General features: G+C 36.1%; 1 protein-coding gene across 1 annotated transcript; it reads left to right on the plus strand.

Annotated features, from left to right (window-relative positions):
- Positions 1-10,308: 10,308 nt before the first annotated feature.
- Positions 10,309-11,121, plus strand: LOC140016997 (uncharacterized). Its single transcript, XM_072071331.1, has one exon. It carries the CDS (start codon positions 10,309-10,311, stop codon positions 11,119-11,121), a length of 813 nt encoding a protein of 270 aa, XP_071927432.1.
- The last annotated feature ends 4,603 nt before the right edge of the window (positions 11,122-15,724 follow it).

Raw genomic sequence — 15,724 nt, forward strand, 5'->3', positions numbered from 1 at the left:
GGGAAGATGGTGTCCGAAGGCAAAGAAAGAGGGAAATGAGTTTTGTCTGAAATTTGGCCAAGTGTTGAGTGTTTTTCTTCCAAATCAACTTTAAATGACGTCGTTTCTGCTTCTTTTAGAACCCCGCCTCTACTCTTTCAATTTTCAGCTTCCCGCTTCCACTATTGCACACTAAAAAATACGCATTGTCTCTAAATTGTTGAACCTTTTTTAATAAAAGTAATGCCTTCTATCTCTTTTTCTTTTCCCAATCTTTGTGTAATTAACATTGTTTATTATGTTGAGCTTTTTCATTTCACAAGTTATATTAAAACTTTGGAATATGAAAATTTAGTATTTTTTGATTTTTTTTCTAACATAGGTTTTTTAGGATCTCTACAAAAAATAATGTTCAAAAACTAAAAGGCTTATTAAAAATATATTTATGATTCAAAAAAAGACCTTTTAATGTAAATATTTTTGGTATCAATTTAATAATTTTATCAATTATGCACGAATTGTGGTTTGACAAGACCAAACAATCTGTTTAGTTGATCAAATAACCAAAATGGTTTACTAATACATGCATGAAACACTAAATCTATTTGATACAAGTACTGATTCATACACCATAAAAAATTTGATTATTGTAAATTGTAATACATAACAAACGCCAGTCATGCAATTGCCAAGATTTTTACTTAATTTCATATTAAATTTTATTATTCTTTGCCATCATTTTCACACTATGTTAATCAGTAATTTTCCATATGTTGTCAAGAGAACTAAATAATGAATTCATGATATTTTTTAACTTTATAACAAGGTATTAGCTAAATTTGGAATAATTAAAAAATAGGTATACATTTTTTTTACAATACCTTCCTTATTTTGCCAATGATAAACACAAAATAAAGTGTAAAGCATAGGGTGCCATAATAGAATTAATAAAATTGGTTTATCACGTACGAGGCTAAATTGCAAAAGATAAGGTGTCATGGTAGAGTTAATGAGATTAGTTTACCACATACGGGGCTAAAATATAAAAGTTCGGTTGTCATAACATAATTAATTAAATTTATTTACAGCATATGGGCCATATAGAAAAAATTAGGGTGGCATATGGGGCTAAAATGTAATAGTTAGGGTGTCATATAGTAGAATTAATAAAATTTATTTACAACATATGGGCCATATTGAAAAAATTAAAGTGGTATGTGGGGTTAAAATGTAAAAATTAGGGTGTCATAGTAGAATTAATAAAATTTATTTACAACATATATGCCATATTGAAAAAATTAGGGTGACATAGTAGAATTAGTGAAAGTAAGTTGGGAATAAACACTTTGGACAGTGACGACTAGTTGTTGTCACTAATTTAGAACTGACAACTATATTGTGACGATATTTTAAGTTATCACTGTAGGACCAATTTCAATGACAACCTATTTTCCAATTGTCACAATGGTGATCTCCCGCCACACTGGCTAGTTGCGCACCATCCATATTGTGACGACTTATCCCATGTTGTCACTGTTGACGGGTGAACCCACGATCAACTATGACGACATTAAAACTCGTCACTAAAGTTTTCAATTGTGACAAGTTTCTCTGTTGTCACAGAAAATGTTGTCACAAAAGGCCAATTTTCTTGTAGTGGAGAGAAGAGGAGAGAGGACGAGGGAGGGAAAGGGAAAGAGGAGGAGGGAAAGGGAAGTGGAGAGAGAGAGAGATATGAGAAGACGGTGGTGGTGGGTAATGGTGGCAGCTGGTGGAGGAGGGGGGAGGAAAAAAGAAGATGGGGGATGAATACTTTCTAAAAATTTTATAGGTATCTCAAAAATTTTAAAATTTGTAAAAGCATCCAAGATAGTTTAGGCAAAGGAATTTAAGCACCAAATATAAAAAGGAAAAAATTAAATAATAATAATAATAATAATAATAATAATACATCACTTGTAGGTCACATATAGGTTACAAGTGAAATTCCATATTGTTTAAAGTTTAAGAGGATTATATGGACATTTCAAAATCATAAGGTGTCCGATTGATTTTTGGCGAAACCACGAGGAGGTTTTCTGTGTTAATTTATGTTAGCTTTCCTTTATGACTGAAAGATTAATCAAATTACTCGATACTTGAAATGAATTTAGTTTACTAAAAGTTCATTCGAACTTGGTTCACCAACTAGTCTAGTAAAACATAACAATTTTGCACCTGACACCTTTTCTATGACAAATTAGGTGAATAAGGAGAACTATATCTTTAAATCAATTTTTACTATATTTACGAATTTGCAACTTGTTTACTATTGCCTTGTCTTGCACATAATATCATATAAAATTCCAAATAATTCTAACCTAATTTCTTCAAATAAAATTCACAACTTGTAGAAGGACATCATATATATGATACATTTAGTATCTATTTAACCTAATATAGTCATCAATGTATGAAATTTTTGTAAGAGATTATATATAAGATGATATAAATACCACAACATAAAAAATTTCGTCAGGTGAATTGTCAAAATATGTGATTTAGACAACATTTAACATGTAAAATTGATGTCAATGTATATTATTAGTTCTCTGAATTGTACATATGTTGTACATGAAAAAAAAAATTTCGTCAGTTTTAATGGATTATGCCATTTGTTTCATGGCTGACAAAATTATGTTACACAACAATTTCCCTCTTGGTGCAGCTATCTTGCCTATATTCTTTAGACATGGACAAAAATAATATTGTAGTGGAAGAAATTCCCCCACCCAAGTGTGGCACATGCTTGACACGTGTCAATGCATACATTTGACTATGGTTATATTCTTGTGAAGATCACTGTTTTAGAGTGGGTTTTTCTTTTTTGTGTGAGGTGTTAATTTATGTCATTTGGACTTCATTTCTTACCTAGTTTCAATTATTTCTATTCATTTCTTGATTAGGATTGAATGATGAATCAAACTATTTGATACTCGAATCAAACTTGATTTAGCAAGAGTTTATTCGAACTTGATTCACCAATTAGTGAAGTCAAACTTGACAGTTTTGCACCTAACACTTTTTGTACGATGAATTAGGTGAATAAGGAGAACTAGTTATCTTTAAATTAGTTATTTACTATATTAGATGAATTAGGTGTCTCTGAATTGGTCACAAATATTTTATGATTTTTATATTGGTTTCCAATCTTTTTAAACACTCTACATAAAAAAAAAATGCATTGCTTAACATTATTCCGATATGCAGCAAAAGATATTAAACACTAATATTTGTGACCGTGACTAATACCACAATAGCTAACCATTTGAATCGATCTCACCTTATGTGCGTCTAGTCAGTTTTCATTGCTTAGGTCATTTGTTTCATTTCATGGTTGACAAAATTATGTTTAGAACAAATTTCCTCCTGGTGCAACTGTTTTATTTGTTTCCTTTTGAACATGAAGAGAAATAATAATGCCATGGAAGGAATTTCTCCACCCAAGTCTTCAGGATCTCTTGTACAAATTAATTCAATTCATATCGAACTACCAATAACTCCAATGGAGGTTAGGCAGCCTGAAAATTGTGATGAGAACTTTGGAATGCAGTAAATAAATTTTTTTCGTCTATGTAACAATTTGTATGACTTGCAAGAAATTTTTAAAATCGAGGGTTTTCATTCAAAGGACATGCTAAGCTTTGTTCGTGCATGGTAATTTGTTTCTATTTGTATTGATACATAAATAGTTGCTAATGATAGCTTTGTTAAACTTCATAGATATAACATGAGTGCCGCCATGATAACAACCACCACTAATGCATTAAGACTTGGTGAACCTTGCCTCCCACCAATTTGCCACAATTAAATGTGGCCTTACTTAAAAAATCCAGGCGGGTGCGTAGTGCACCCGTCTGGTCCGGTGGTGGTTCAGTCCCCTCCGGATTACCCCAAGACCTCTTCAGGCCCTCGCCCTCCCCATAGTATAAAAAACTATCGTATCGAAAAAAAAAAAGAGTGTTGATGATAACCATGACCTTCATCTTTCTAAGCCACAGCACAAACTAAAATCTTAGCCATTCACTATGAGTATCCAAATTGGACCTTAGACTCAGAACAGTGGCGGATCCAGAATTTTGCTTAAAAGAATCACGGACTAGAAAAACAATAAAATACTAAAAAACTATGATGGCTAAATTAAGAATCTTAAAGCACTTCAGGGACCAGGCTCAGTAATGTGGGCATGTCACCCAAGTGGGGGCGTTAAGTGTATGGAATCAGTTGTTTGCAACCAAAATAACTCCATATTCCACTACGTAAAAACTTCACAGGTAGCGTTGTTCAATGTATCCTTTTCAGCCCTGAAACCAGGCTTTTGATGTTCCCCTTTGCTTCATCAGAACAACTACTCCAAACCAAAATCCTTTATAAATATATAAGGAAATGTGAAATTTATTAAATATGAGTGTGTACATCAATTTTAAAAACTATATGTACTATATCAATGCACATTAGGCATCAATTCAAATAAGAATTCTTATTAACATGTGAAAAGAGGATTTCAAAATAATAAGATTATATAGCGTTTCAAATAAGACTTCAATGCATCATATAAGATTTCATTAGGCATCAATCATGAGGATAGTCTGTCTTTACATAAAATAATTTTTTTGACAAATTGCATAAATCAATATTACATTTTCTCGTAAATTTATTGCTTATAATGCTTTACATTTCTTTGCCATCCGCTACTTATCTTTTTGCTATATTTAAATCTAATGCCTTCATAAAAATGTAAAAAAAAAATGAAAAAAAAAGAATCTCTATGCCTTGTACAAAGTGAACCTCCTAGGTAAATGGAACGCTTAATTCTTAAATAGTTACAATTTAATGTTGAAAACTCAAAATAGGTGTGTGAAGCAATTTATCTATGGTTTAACTAGTTTTTTCTATGTTTATAGGCATGCCTTTTTGCATGTGAAAAACAACATTGGAATTTTGCCTTACATTAGCTTGTTAAAACCTTTAATTGCATTAATTTGCCTTACATCTGTGCCATTGAATTTAGTGAAATTACATTTCCTTTTTAGATTGTCTTCTAAACTCCTAACATTGCTCATATTCCCTTTTCTTTTTGCAACTATATATATGATGTCATAGACATAGATGCTGTTGGGTGTGGGCTAACCCATTTGTGGGCCAACCCACTTATGCAAAAGCTTGAAGGCTTCTCAAGCTTAAATAAAAAGCAAAAGCAGCCGCAAGAACAGATTCAAGCTTCGGTCCTCGTGCGAGAAAGAAAGGAAAAAAGGCCAGCTGCCACCTTTGAGTGAGACGAAGAGAGAGAAAGGGCTAGAGAGAGAGACTTCAAGGTCTTGATTGGAGGGCGATTCGAAACCCGATTGAGACGAAATTTTACCCACGCGATCCTCTCGTCAAGCTTTCCTTATCTACCGATTCAGATTTCTGATTTTCTCTTCGTTTGGTAACACCTTTCCAAACTCACTTTTTTTGACAGTTATAGTTTTTGGGGGTAATTTTGTAGCAATTTGCTTGGTTGATATTGGTACTATTATTGTCGTCCGAATATTTCGAATAGACCTGTGTATTCCCATTATTGTGATAGTGGAGATTTTGACTAAACTAGGTCCCGTGGTTTTTCCCAATTTGGGTTTTTCACGTAAAAATCTTGGTATCCTGTGCCTTTTAATTTTCTTGCATTTTATTATCACTGCTGGTATTATTACTTGGTGATTTGGTTTGTTCCTGTTTTTAACTGGTACTTGGGGAAAGAGAAATTTGTCCTGGGCTAACTCTGATATTTTGTGCCTGTACTGGTACCTCTTTTCCAACAAGTTGTATCAGAGCAGTCATGTTAGGCTGCTCATTTGTACTGTTTAAAAATGGATGATTCGGATAGTGGTTGCATGATAAAATTGAATGCCACTAATTATTCAATTTGGAAGCCTAGAATGGAAGACTACTTGTATTGTAGAGATTTGTTTGAACCTGTTCTAGGGGATAAAAGCAAACCAAGTGATATGAGTGATGAAAAATGGACCGTTATGCACATGAAAACTGTTGGCAATATTAGAAAATGGATTGGTCAAAATATTTTTCAACATTTTGCCAATGACACCAGAGCTGATGTATTATGGAAAAAGGTTGAGAGTATGTATGAAAGGAAAATCTGTTTGAACAAGGCTAGCTGTTTGAAGCAGATTGCTCGAATGAGATATAAAGATGGGAAAGATATGACTGAACACTTGAGTAATTTTCAGGGATTGATAAACCAGGCAACTACATTAAATTTGAATCTGGATGATGAAGTGCAGGCTTTATTACTATTCAGTTCACTACCGGATAGTTGGGAAACCATGGTAGTCTCCGTCAGCAATTCAGCTCCGAATGGTGTGTTGACCATGGCTATTGCAAAAGAGGCCGTGATGAATAAAGAGTTCAGGAGGAAGGAACAAGGAATTGTCTATGAGACCCAGGCCCTAATGACAGAAAAGAAAGAAAGAAGAGGGAGAAGCAAAAGTAGAGGACCCTACAACAGGAATGACAAATCCAGAGGCAGGTCTGAGTCGCGAAAAAATATTGCATGCTATTATTGTAAAAAGAATGGACATTATATGAAGGAGTGCAGAATCCTAAAACGGGAACAAACTGAGAAAAATGGTAAGGCAAAGGAAAAAGGTGATGAAGAGACTACAGCAGTTGCGGCAGCTCATGATGATATGTTTGTGTTCTGTGATGATGGTCAAATGAATATTATTTATTATGACAGTGATTGGGTAGTTGATTCGGGTGCATCCTACCATGTTACTCCTCACAGGCATTTCTTCTCAACCTACACCGAAAGAGATTTTGGATATGTTATGATGGGAAATGAGGTCTCATGCAAAGTGATTGGCATGGGAGACATATATTTGGATACAGATACAGGGTGCCAACTGATATTAAAAAATGCTCGACATATCCCTGATGTTCGCCTTAATCTTATCTCTACAGGAAAACTTGACGATGAGGGTTACCATAACTTGCAAGGTGGAGGCAAATGAAAACTCAGCAAAGGAAATCTCATTGTTGCTAGAGGAAAGAAGCAGAATACCCTCTACTTAATGCAAGCCAAGTTGGGGAAGGGAGAAGTCAATGCAGTTCGTGATTCATCAATTGACCTGTGGCATAGGCGACTTGGGCACATGGGTGAAAAAGGGATTCAGACACTTGTTCGCAAACAGCTTCTAACTGAAGTTAGAGGTAATGCACTTAAACCTTGTGTTGACTGCATTTATGGGAAACAACACAGAATTGCATTCAAAAATTTTCTTCCATCTAGAAAATTGAATCCATTAGAATTGGTGCAAACTGATGTTTGCTATATGAAAGATAAGTCTCTTGGTGGTGCTGTTTATTTTGTAACTTTTATTGAGGGAAGCGAGGGAGAAGAGGAAAGAAAAAAAAATTAGATAGACAGAAAATTATAAGCGAGGGAGAAAAGGGAAGCGAGGGAGAAGAGGAAAGAAAGAAAGAAAGGAAAGAAAGAAAAGAAAAGAGAAAAAAAATAGTTTTGGGTTTTTTTAAATTGAAATTCCAAAATTTGAATTTTTGAAAAGAAAAACAAGGCTGAAGGTTTAAAAGGAAATTAATTTTATTTCCATTTCTTTTAAAAAAATTTTTTTTGTAGAATTTAAATTTCAAAAATTTAATTGCTGAAATAATTTTATTTGTAAAAAAAAATTCAAAAATTTCAAAAATAATAAAAAAAAGAAATTTTTTTTTAATTTAAAAATATTTCCTTTGTTTTTGGGTTGTTAAATACAGCGTGGGCACGCCAAAATTATAAAACGTCCACTGATCTCGGGAGGCACTAACACGGCGTGGGCACGCCAAGATTACACTTCCTACCAACGTCGTGAAATGTTGAGATTTTACCAACATGGCGTGGGCACGCCAAGATTGGTAAGCGTCTACTGACCTCGGGAGACATTAACACGGCATGAGAACGCCAAAATTGCACTTCCTGATCACAGTGAAGGAAAATATTAAGACCGACTACTACCCGACTAAGAAACGATAAAACAAAAGAAATAAACAACGAAAAATAATAAAATGGGTAAAATACATAAAACTCCCATGTGGTTAAGGAAATTGACATAAAACCTCCTCATTGTTTAGAAACACCCACTTAACCCCCTTGTACTTTGGACTTCTTTGAATTTTACCTGCTGACCGGCTGGGAAGCCGGTAATAATATGAAATACCAAAAATACCCTTATATATAATATGTGAAAAGTTACAGATGTAATTAGTCAATATGGAGTGGACTTCTGAAAATGAGAGAGAAACCCTAAACCTACAACGAAGAAGAAGGTGACTGTATTGCTGAGCGGTGTGAGTTATGGTGAAGATCGATCGGGCTTGAGCTACATTTCATGTTTTGAGAGAGAAACCCTAAACCTACAGTCAAGAAGAAGGTGTTTGTGTGCTGCAGGTCAACAACATTAGACAACATCGGTCGGCGTTTCTGTACAGATCGGTCGAGAGTCACAACGCATTGAGCATAGCTATTAACCAGGTAAAATACATATCTGAACCTTAGGCATTAGACGAGTTGATTTGTTTGATGGCAGGTGTTTTGGTAGTAAATTGGGGATATTTTGAAACTTGGTAAAGGAACCACCATTGTCAGTTTTGGCTTAGTCAGAAGTTTCTCCGACAATGTTTGTGGGAAATTTTTTTTAAAATTTGGTAAATATTGCAAAATGTCAGTTTTGGCTTGGTCAGAAGCTTTTCCGACAAACTTCCGACAATGTTTGTGGGAAAATTTTTGTTTAAATTGCTAAATGCGCAAAATGTCAAGGTTTGGCTTAGTCAGAAGCTTGTCTGACAATTTTTGGGGGAAATTTTTTAAAAAATTGCAATATACTACAAAAGTATGGGTCTATTTGGAGTAATTAGAACTATTGTGGTCCATACTGGTATTGATTATGTTTTCATCCTTCTAGATAAGTGTGTTGATGTTGATTTTTTTTTTTGAAACTGAGCGTATGAAATATTGTCTGTCCTTTTTGATACATCTGAAAAGCAAATGAGTAAATGAATCTCTGTTTTTTGACACATCTGAAAATGGAATTAGTAAAATAATCTCGATTACTTTGGGTTAGGTGCATAAGAATGGGAGATAATCCGTGGCAGACCATAGACATACACATGCATTATGGTAGATATTTCAAATGAAAATCGAGAATTAGATACACTGGTGAACACGTGACCCTGATGAATTATCTGTATTTGAGTTTCCAAAAATGTACCAAACAATTGACCACGGCGTAACAAATATGAATTTCTGGTACCCCATTCCCTTTCATGACCTTGATGTTGGTGTGGTTCCCATCAAGGATGATGTTGACATCGAATTATTGACAACATGTTATGAGGAGCTTACAGAAATGCACATATATGCTGAGAGGGGGCCTGATCCCATTGAAATTGTGTCCCCGGAAGGAAAATTACTGTACAAGAGAGTGACTGGTGATGGCGTACTTGCACTTCCATATCATGATGGCTAGCAGGCTGAGATTAGTTCGTCCTCAGCTGTTAAAGGCATGGATGAAATTGACCCTTTAGTAATTGGGAGTAAGGACAATAATGACAATCCACACATTAACTGTAGAGCAAAGGACATCTGTGAAGAAGAGTCATCACAAATGGAGTTGGATCCAGCTTTTGTGGGACCACATAGAGAGAAGATACATGATTCTGGTAACAAGTCCAAGAGAAAGAAGGCAACAAATGATAAAAAAGCTAAGTCACAAAGAGTAAAGTTAAGTGCAAGGAAGTCAGTCAGGCGGTTATTTAAAGACAAAGAAGACGGTGATACATCCTCAGAACCTCAGCAGTCTCCTATAAGGAAGTCAACAGAAGAAACAACACAAGCAGAGAGAGATCCAACATCAGAGCAGACTGATTGTAAGGGAGAACCAACAACACATGCAGAGAGAGATCCAACAGAAGAGCAGACTGATTGTAGGGGAGAAAGAACAGTTCATGAAGGCGGAGAAGAAGATGAAGTCATACCAGATTATTCAGATCTTCCTGACTGGCTAAGAGAAGCAGTAGACCTGCCTGAAGATGATGAGATATTTGCAGGTTTACATGGTCAAGGATCAACACAAGCATCTATAAATGTTGGATCTGTAAATTCGGTTGGTATTGGTTCAAAGTAGCAACAAGAAAATCAGCAAGCAAAAGCATCAAAACAAGCTGATTTAAATGAAAATCAACAGCAACAAGAAAATCAGCAACCAAAAGATAAGCAGAATCCAGAAAACAAAGACATTTATGATCAAAACTCTTAAGGGAGAGCACTATTATGGCAGGAATTACAGCAATCGACATGCCACTTCAACATATCTGAGTAATAAATTTCAAGCTAAAGTGAGGGATGATCCTGGATATAGTATTCCTGGCATAGTGAATGAGACAAGAAGATTATTTATGCTAGATATTAGTCAAAAAATAGCTGCCAGAACAAAGCAAAAAGCATTAGAGGCACTTAGGGGCAATGACATGGAGCAATACCACAGACTTTGGGATTATGTAGCTACTGTTAAAAATTCAAATCCTGATAGTCATATTTCATTGCAAATTGATAGGCGAAATGTTGAGGAAAGAGCTATATTTCAGAGGATATATTATGGTTTAGGTGCTTTGAAAAATGGTTTCCTAAAAGGATGTAGACCTATCATAGGACTAGATGGCTGCTTCCTTAAGAGTCCCTTTGGAGATCAGCTGCTTACAGCCTTGGGTAGGGATGCCAATGAAAATATGTTCCCTATTTCCTTTGCTGTTGTTGAGGTAGAGAATTACGATAGTTGGAGTTGGTTTTTGCAGGAATTAATCAGCCAAATTGGAAGAGGAAACAAAGGAGTGGCTTACACTTTCATTTCAGATAGGCAAAAGGGTCTTGTCCATGCAATTGAAGAATTGTTTCTTGAATCAAAGCACAGATTCTGTTTGAAACATATGTTCGAGAACTTCAAACAAAGATTCAAGAATCAAGACCTTAGAAACATGTTTTGGGAAGTTGCTGCAGCAACAAGCATGCCGGAGCATGAAACTGCCATAGCAAATCTTGCGAGGGCTGACCCATAGGAAGGTGACAAGCTAACAACTGCGGGATGGTTCAAACGGTTGCCTCCAAAATTGTGGTCCATACTCATTTTAGTACAGCTTGTAGGAGTGACACTTGCGTTAACAATATGAGTGAGTCATGGAATAATTACATTCTAAAAGCTAGAGGGAAGCCAATAATTACAATGCTGGAGTGGATTCGGAGGAGATTAATGCAAAGGTTGGTAACCAAACGAGAGGGCATGCTGAAACATGGTGGCACTTTATGTCCAAACATTTATGAGAAGTTAGAGAAGTTTAAGATAAAGGCAAGAAATTGTGTTGCGGTTTATGGAGGAAATGGGAATTTGGAAGTTGATGGCTATGGAAGGACAAATGTTGTCAATTTGGAGATGAAAACATGTACCTGTGGTCATTTTCAGTTTAGTGGCATTCCTTGCGTGCATGCGGTTGCCTGCATTCAGAGTAGAAAGTTGAAATTTGAGGACTATGTTAATGCTTGTTACCATAGGGAGGCATATTTAAGGGCCTACAACTTCACAATTGGTCCCGTTCCTTCGAAGCAGTTCTGGGTAGATAGGAAAATGCAATATTTGAACCCACCATTGGTGAAAAAACAGCCTGGTAGGCCAAAAAAACAGAGGAAGAAGGGTCCAGAAGAGCCTACAAATCAGCAGAAAGCAAGTAGGAAAGGTCTTGCAGTTTACTGTCAGAGGTGTTTGAAATCTGGACATAACATACGAACTTGCAAATCAGGGATTCACCCTAAGTCTAAACTTTACAAAGTAATATAACATTTTACATTCTACTGTCACTATGGTTTAGTGTGTTTTATTGCTACTTATACACTCATTAAATTCGATTTGAACTATAGGCACTTAAAGTTGGTCCAACAGCTTCAAATGCAACATCCGTAGCTTCTACAACTCAGGCTAGTGTCTCAAGTACTACTGCTACTACACTTTCACAGGTACTAAAAAGTAATTATCTATTTTTGGGTGCTGGAATATACTTACATACATACTAACCATGAGAACTTACATACAGGAGCCAAATCAGCCTATAAGTGGTACCAACCAAGAAAGCCATCAAAGTAGATCCTCAAAGAGAAAGCAACCAGCTGCAACTGCAAGGATGTCAAGGTTGCGACATTGTGGCTCCAAGAGACCAAGAAAATGAACTGCTATTTTTTCGATTTTATTGGTTGAATGTACTGGTTATGCCAAGTAGAATATGTCGATTTTATTGGTTGAATGTACTGATACCATTATGGTATGGATGTTGCAATATTTTTCATTGTACTCAGATTTTTGGCTGTCTTTTGGTTGACTAATACTTTCATGGATATTGTACTCAGATTTTTTGGCTATGTTTTGGTTGACTTTGCCTATCTTTTGGGGTACTGATACCATTATGAATTTTTTGTCTCAGATTTTTTGGTTATGTTTTGGTTGATTATGGCTATCTTTTGGTTGACTGATGCCATTGTGGTATTGTACTCAGATTTGATGGCTATGTTTTGGTTAACTGTGGCATTTGTGACTGTATTGCTATGCTGGTGAACCTTTTGGCCATGTTATGGTAGGATACCATTGTGGTATGATTGTGATAATATGTCACGTTTTTGTATTTATGGATGGCAATATTACTAGCCACATCTTTGATGATTTATCATATCTAGTTGTGGTAATATGGATGGCAATATTACTGGCCATATCTTTGCTGAAAATGATTAAATCTGTCAAGTGTCCTGAATAATAATTGCTGGTTATATCTTTGCATCTGATGACTTAATCTAACAACTTCATTGCATTTAAATGGGTATTTCAGGGTCTTTTCAATGTCCTGAATAAAAGCAGGTTTTTTCAATGTCTTCAACAAAAGCAGCTTCATTCGCTCATTTATAATTGAAACATGAAAATCAACTCTAGATTGAAACCAGGATGTGATTTTTGCACTACAATTTGTCCCAACTCCAAATTCTATTACACTACTTTTACATTACAAATTTTGCCCAAACTTCATCTCATACATATAACAACCAATGACAAAAGAGACACAAGTACAGTCAGCATCATCATCATCTTCATCAGCCCCATCGTTGCTTCGACATTGTGAATCTTCGATTGTAATCCCATAATGATGTTATAGTTATTACTTTCCATTCCTTGCCCAGACATGATAAATCTTTTCGCTGTTGCAGGTCCAATTGGTGAAACCCCTTCAACGTATGGATTTTGGCAGAATGATTCATTAGTGCCTCCCTCTCTACTAATTGGATTGCACCATGCCCAAAATGAACAAGCACCAATTTCACATACATAATACAACATACATTTTGATGATTTTTCAGATTCTACTACTTTAATCTTTGCTTTATTGTTGTAGAAGTATCGCCGGTTTTGGTACCTTAGGTTCCTCGATCCACCGCCAAAATTTTGGGAGCTTGAAATTTTTTGGTTCTCCCTTGAAATGATAGCTGATTTAGCCCTTCCAAAGCTCTTTTTCTCCCATCCAAAGCTGCGTTGCTCTTTACGTTTTTGGGTTTTCGTTTTGCATCTCTCTGTCAAATTTTCTCATTTGCAGAACAACAATTATGGTGGGTTTCATTTGTAAGAGACATGAAGGGCAAAATTGGAATGAAACCAGTTTCTTCTAGCCACAAGTTACCATTAAGTCGCATCAATATCACTCGCTAGCTTCCCAACCGGTCAGCAGGTAAAATCCAAAGAAGTCCAAAGCACAGGGGGGGTTAAGTGGGTGTTTCTAAACAATGAGGAGGTTTCGTGTCAATTTCCTTAACCACAGGGGGGTTTTATGTATTTTACCCTAATAAAATTCATGTTCGGGTTGCCTCCCAAAAGAGCGTCTTTTTTAATGTTTTTGGCTAGACATAGCTCAAGATTTGTTTAAACTAAGCGAATCGGGTCTTTCAGTTGCACCATCTCCACCCGTTCAACTAGAAACCCTTCATGATACGGCTTGAGACAGTGACCATTCACTACAAATTTCTTCTCCGTTTTCAAACTCTGGATCTCGACTGCACCATAATGAAAGACATTAGTCATAACAAAATGACCAATCCAACAAGAACGTAATTTACCTGGAAATAGCTTCAATTTTGAGTGGTACAGTAGAACTTTTTGCCCGCAGACAAATGTCTTCCTAGAAATTTGTTGGTCATGAAATATCTTATTATTCTCCTTATAAATCACTGCGTTCTCGTATGTTTCATTTTGAATCTCCTCCAATTCTTGTAATTGCAACTTTCTTTGAATTCTGCCCTCCTCGATATTCATATTGCATTGCTTGACCGCCTAAAACGCTCTATGCTCGAACTCGACCGGGAGGTGACATGGTTTCTCAAATACCAACCAGAAATGGGACATTTCAATGGGTGTCTTGTACGCCGTCCTATATGCCCATAGTGCATCCTCCAGTCTCATACTCCAATCCTTCCTATCGGGTCGAACCATCTTCTCTAAGATCGAATTGATCTCTCGGTTCGACGCTTCCGCCCGACCGTTTGTTTGAGGATGGTAGGGTGTGGATACCTTATGTAAGACGCCGTACCTCCTAAAAAGTGCAGCAATCGTCTTGTTGCAGAAATGGCTACCTCGATCACTTACAATCGCTCGCGGCATCCCAAAGCGGACAAAAATATTAGACCTTATGAATTCTGCAACCACTTTGGAATCATTAGTACGGGTGGCCTTTGCTTCCACTCATTTTGAGACATAATCCACAGTAAGCAATATATACAAAAAATCATAAGATGAAGGAAAAGAACCCATAAAGTCAATACCCCAAACGTCAAAAATTTCAACAAAAATCATTGGGGTTTAGGTCATTTGATCCCTACGAAAAATATTACCTACTCGTTGACACTTGTCACAGGAGTTACAAAATGAGTAGGCATCTTTGAAGAGGGTCAGCCAATAGAACCCGCTCTCTAGCACCTTACGAGCCGTTTTCTTTGGTTCAAAGTGACCTCCACACTTAAAAAAGTGACAATAAGTTAAAATAAATTGGAATTCAATTTCACTTACACATCTACGGATGACTTGGTTGGCACCCTACTTCCAGAGGTAAGGATCATCCCAGATGTAAGATTTTGCATCACTCTTCAACTTGTCACTCTTCGCCTTAGGCCATCCTACAGGAAACTTGTCAGTGACTAGAAAATTAATAATATCCGCATACCAAGGCAAGGATAAATTAACAGAAAATAAATGCTCATCGGGGAAAATTTCTCTCAACGGGAGGTCGTTTTCGACGACTTGTACTCGACTCAAGTGATCTGCTACTAGATTTTCACCCTTTCTTGTCTCTGATCTCCAGATCAAACTCTTGTAGCAATAGTATCCACCTTATCAGTCGTGGTTTTGCCTCTTTCTTGATCAACAGATACCGCAATGCTGCATGATCAGAAAAAATAATAACTTTAGCACCTAGTAAATAAGATCTGAATTTCTCTAAAGCAAAAATTACAGCCAAAAGCTCCTCTTCAGTGGTGGAATAGTTTAATTGAGATCCGTTCAAAACTCGAGATGCATAGTATATAGCATAAGTTGCCTTTCCTACTCGTTGACCCAGCACCACGCCCACGGTATAATTGCTGGCG

This window comes from Coffea arabica, chromosome 1e, assembly GCF_036785885.1.
Source record: "Coffea arabica cultivar ET-39 chromosome 1e, Coffea Arabica ET-39 HiFi, whole genome shotgun sequence".
In the NCBI taxonomy this organism is placed as follows: Eukaryota; Viridiplantae; Streptophyta; class Magnoliopsida; order Gentianales; family Rubiaceae; genus Coffea; species Coffea arabica.

Excerpts from the sequence above, each read along its gene's own strand:
- LOC140016997 (XM_072071331.1), top strand. The coding sequence starts at position 10,309 with ATGATCAAAACTCTTAAGGGAGAGCACTATTATGGCAGGAATTACAGC.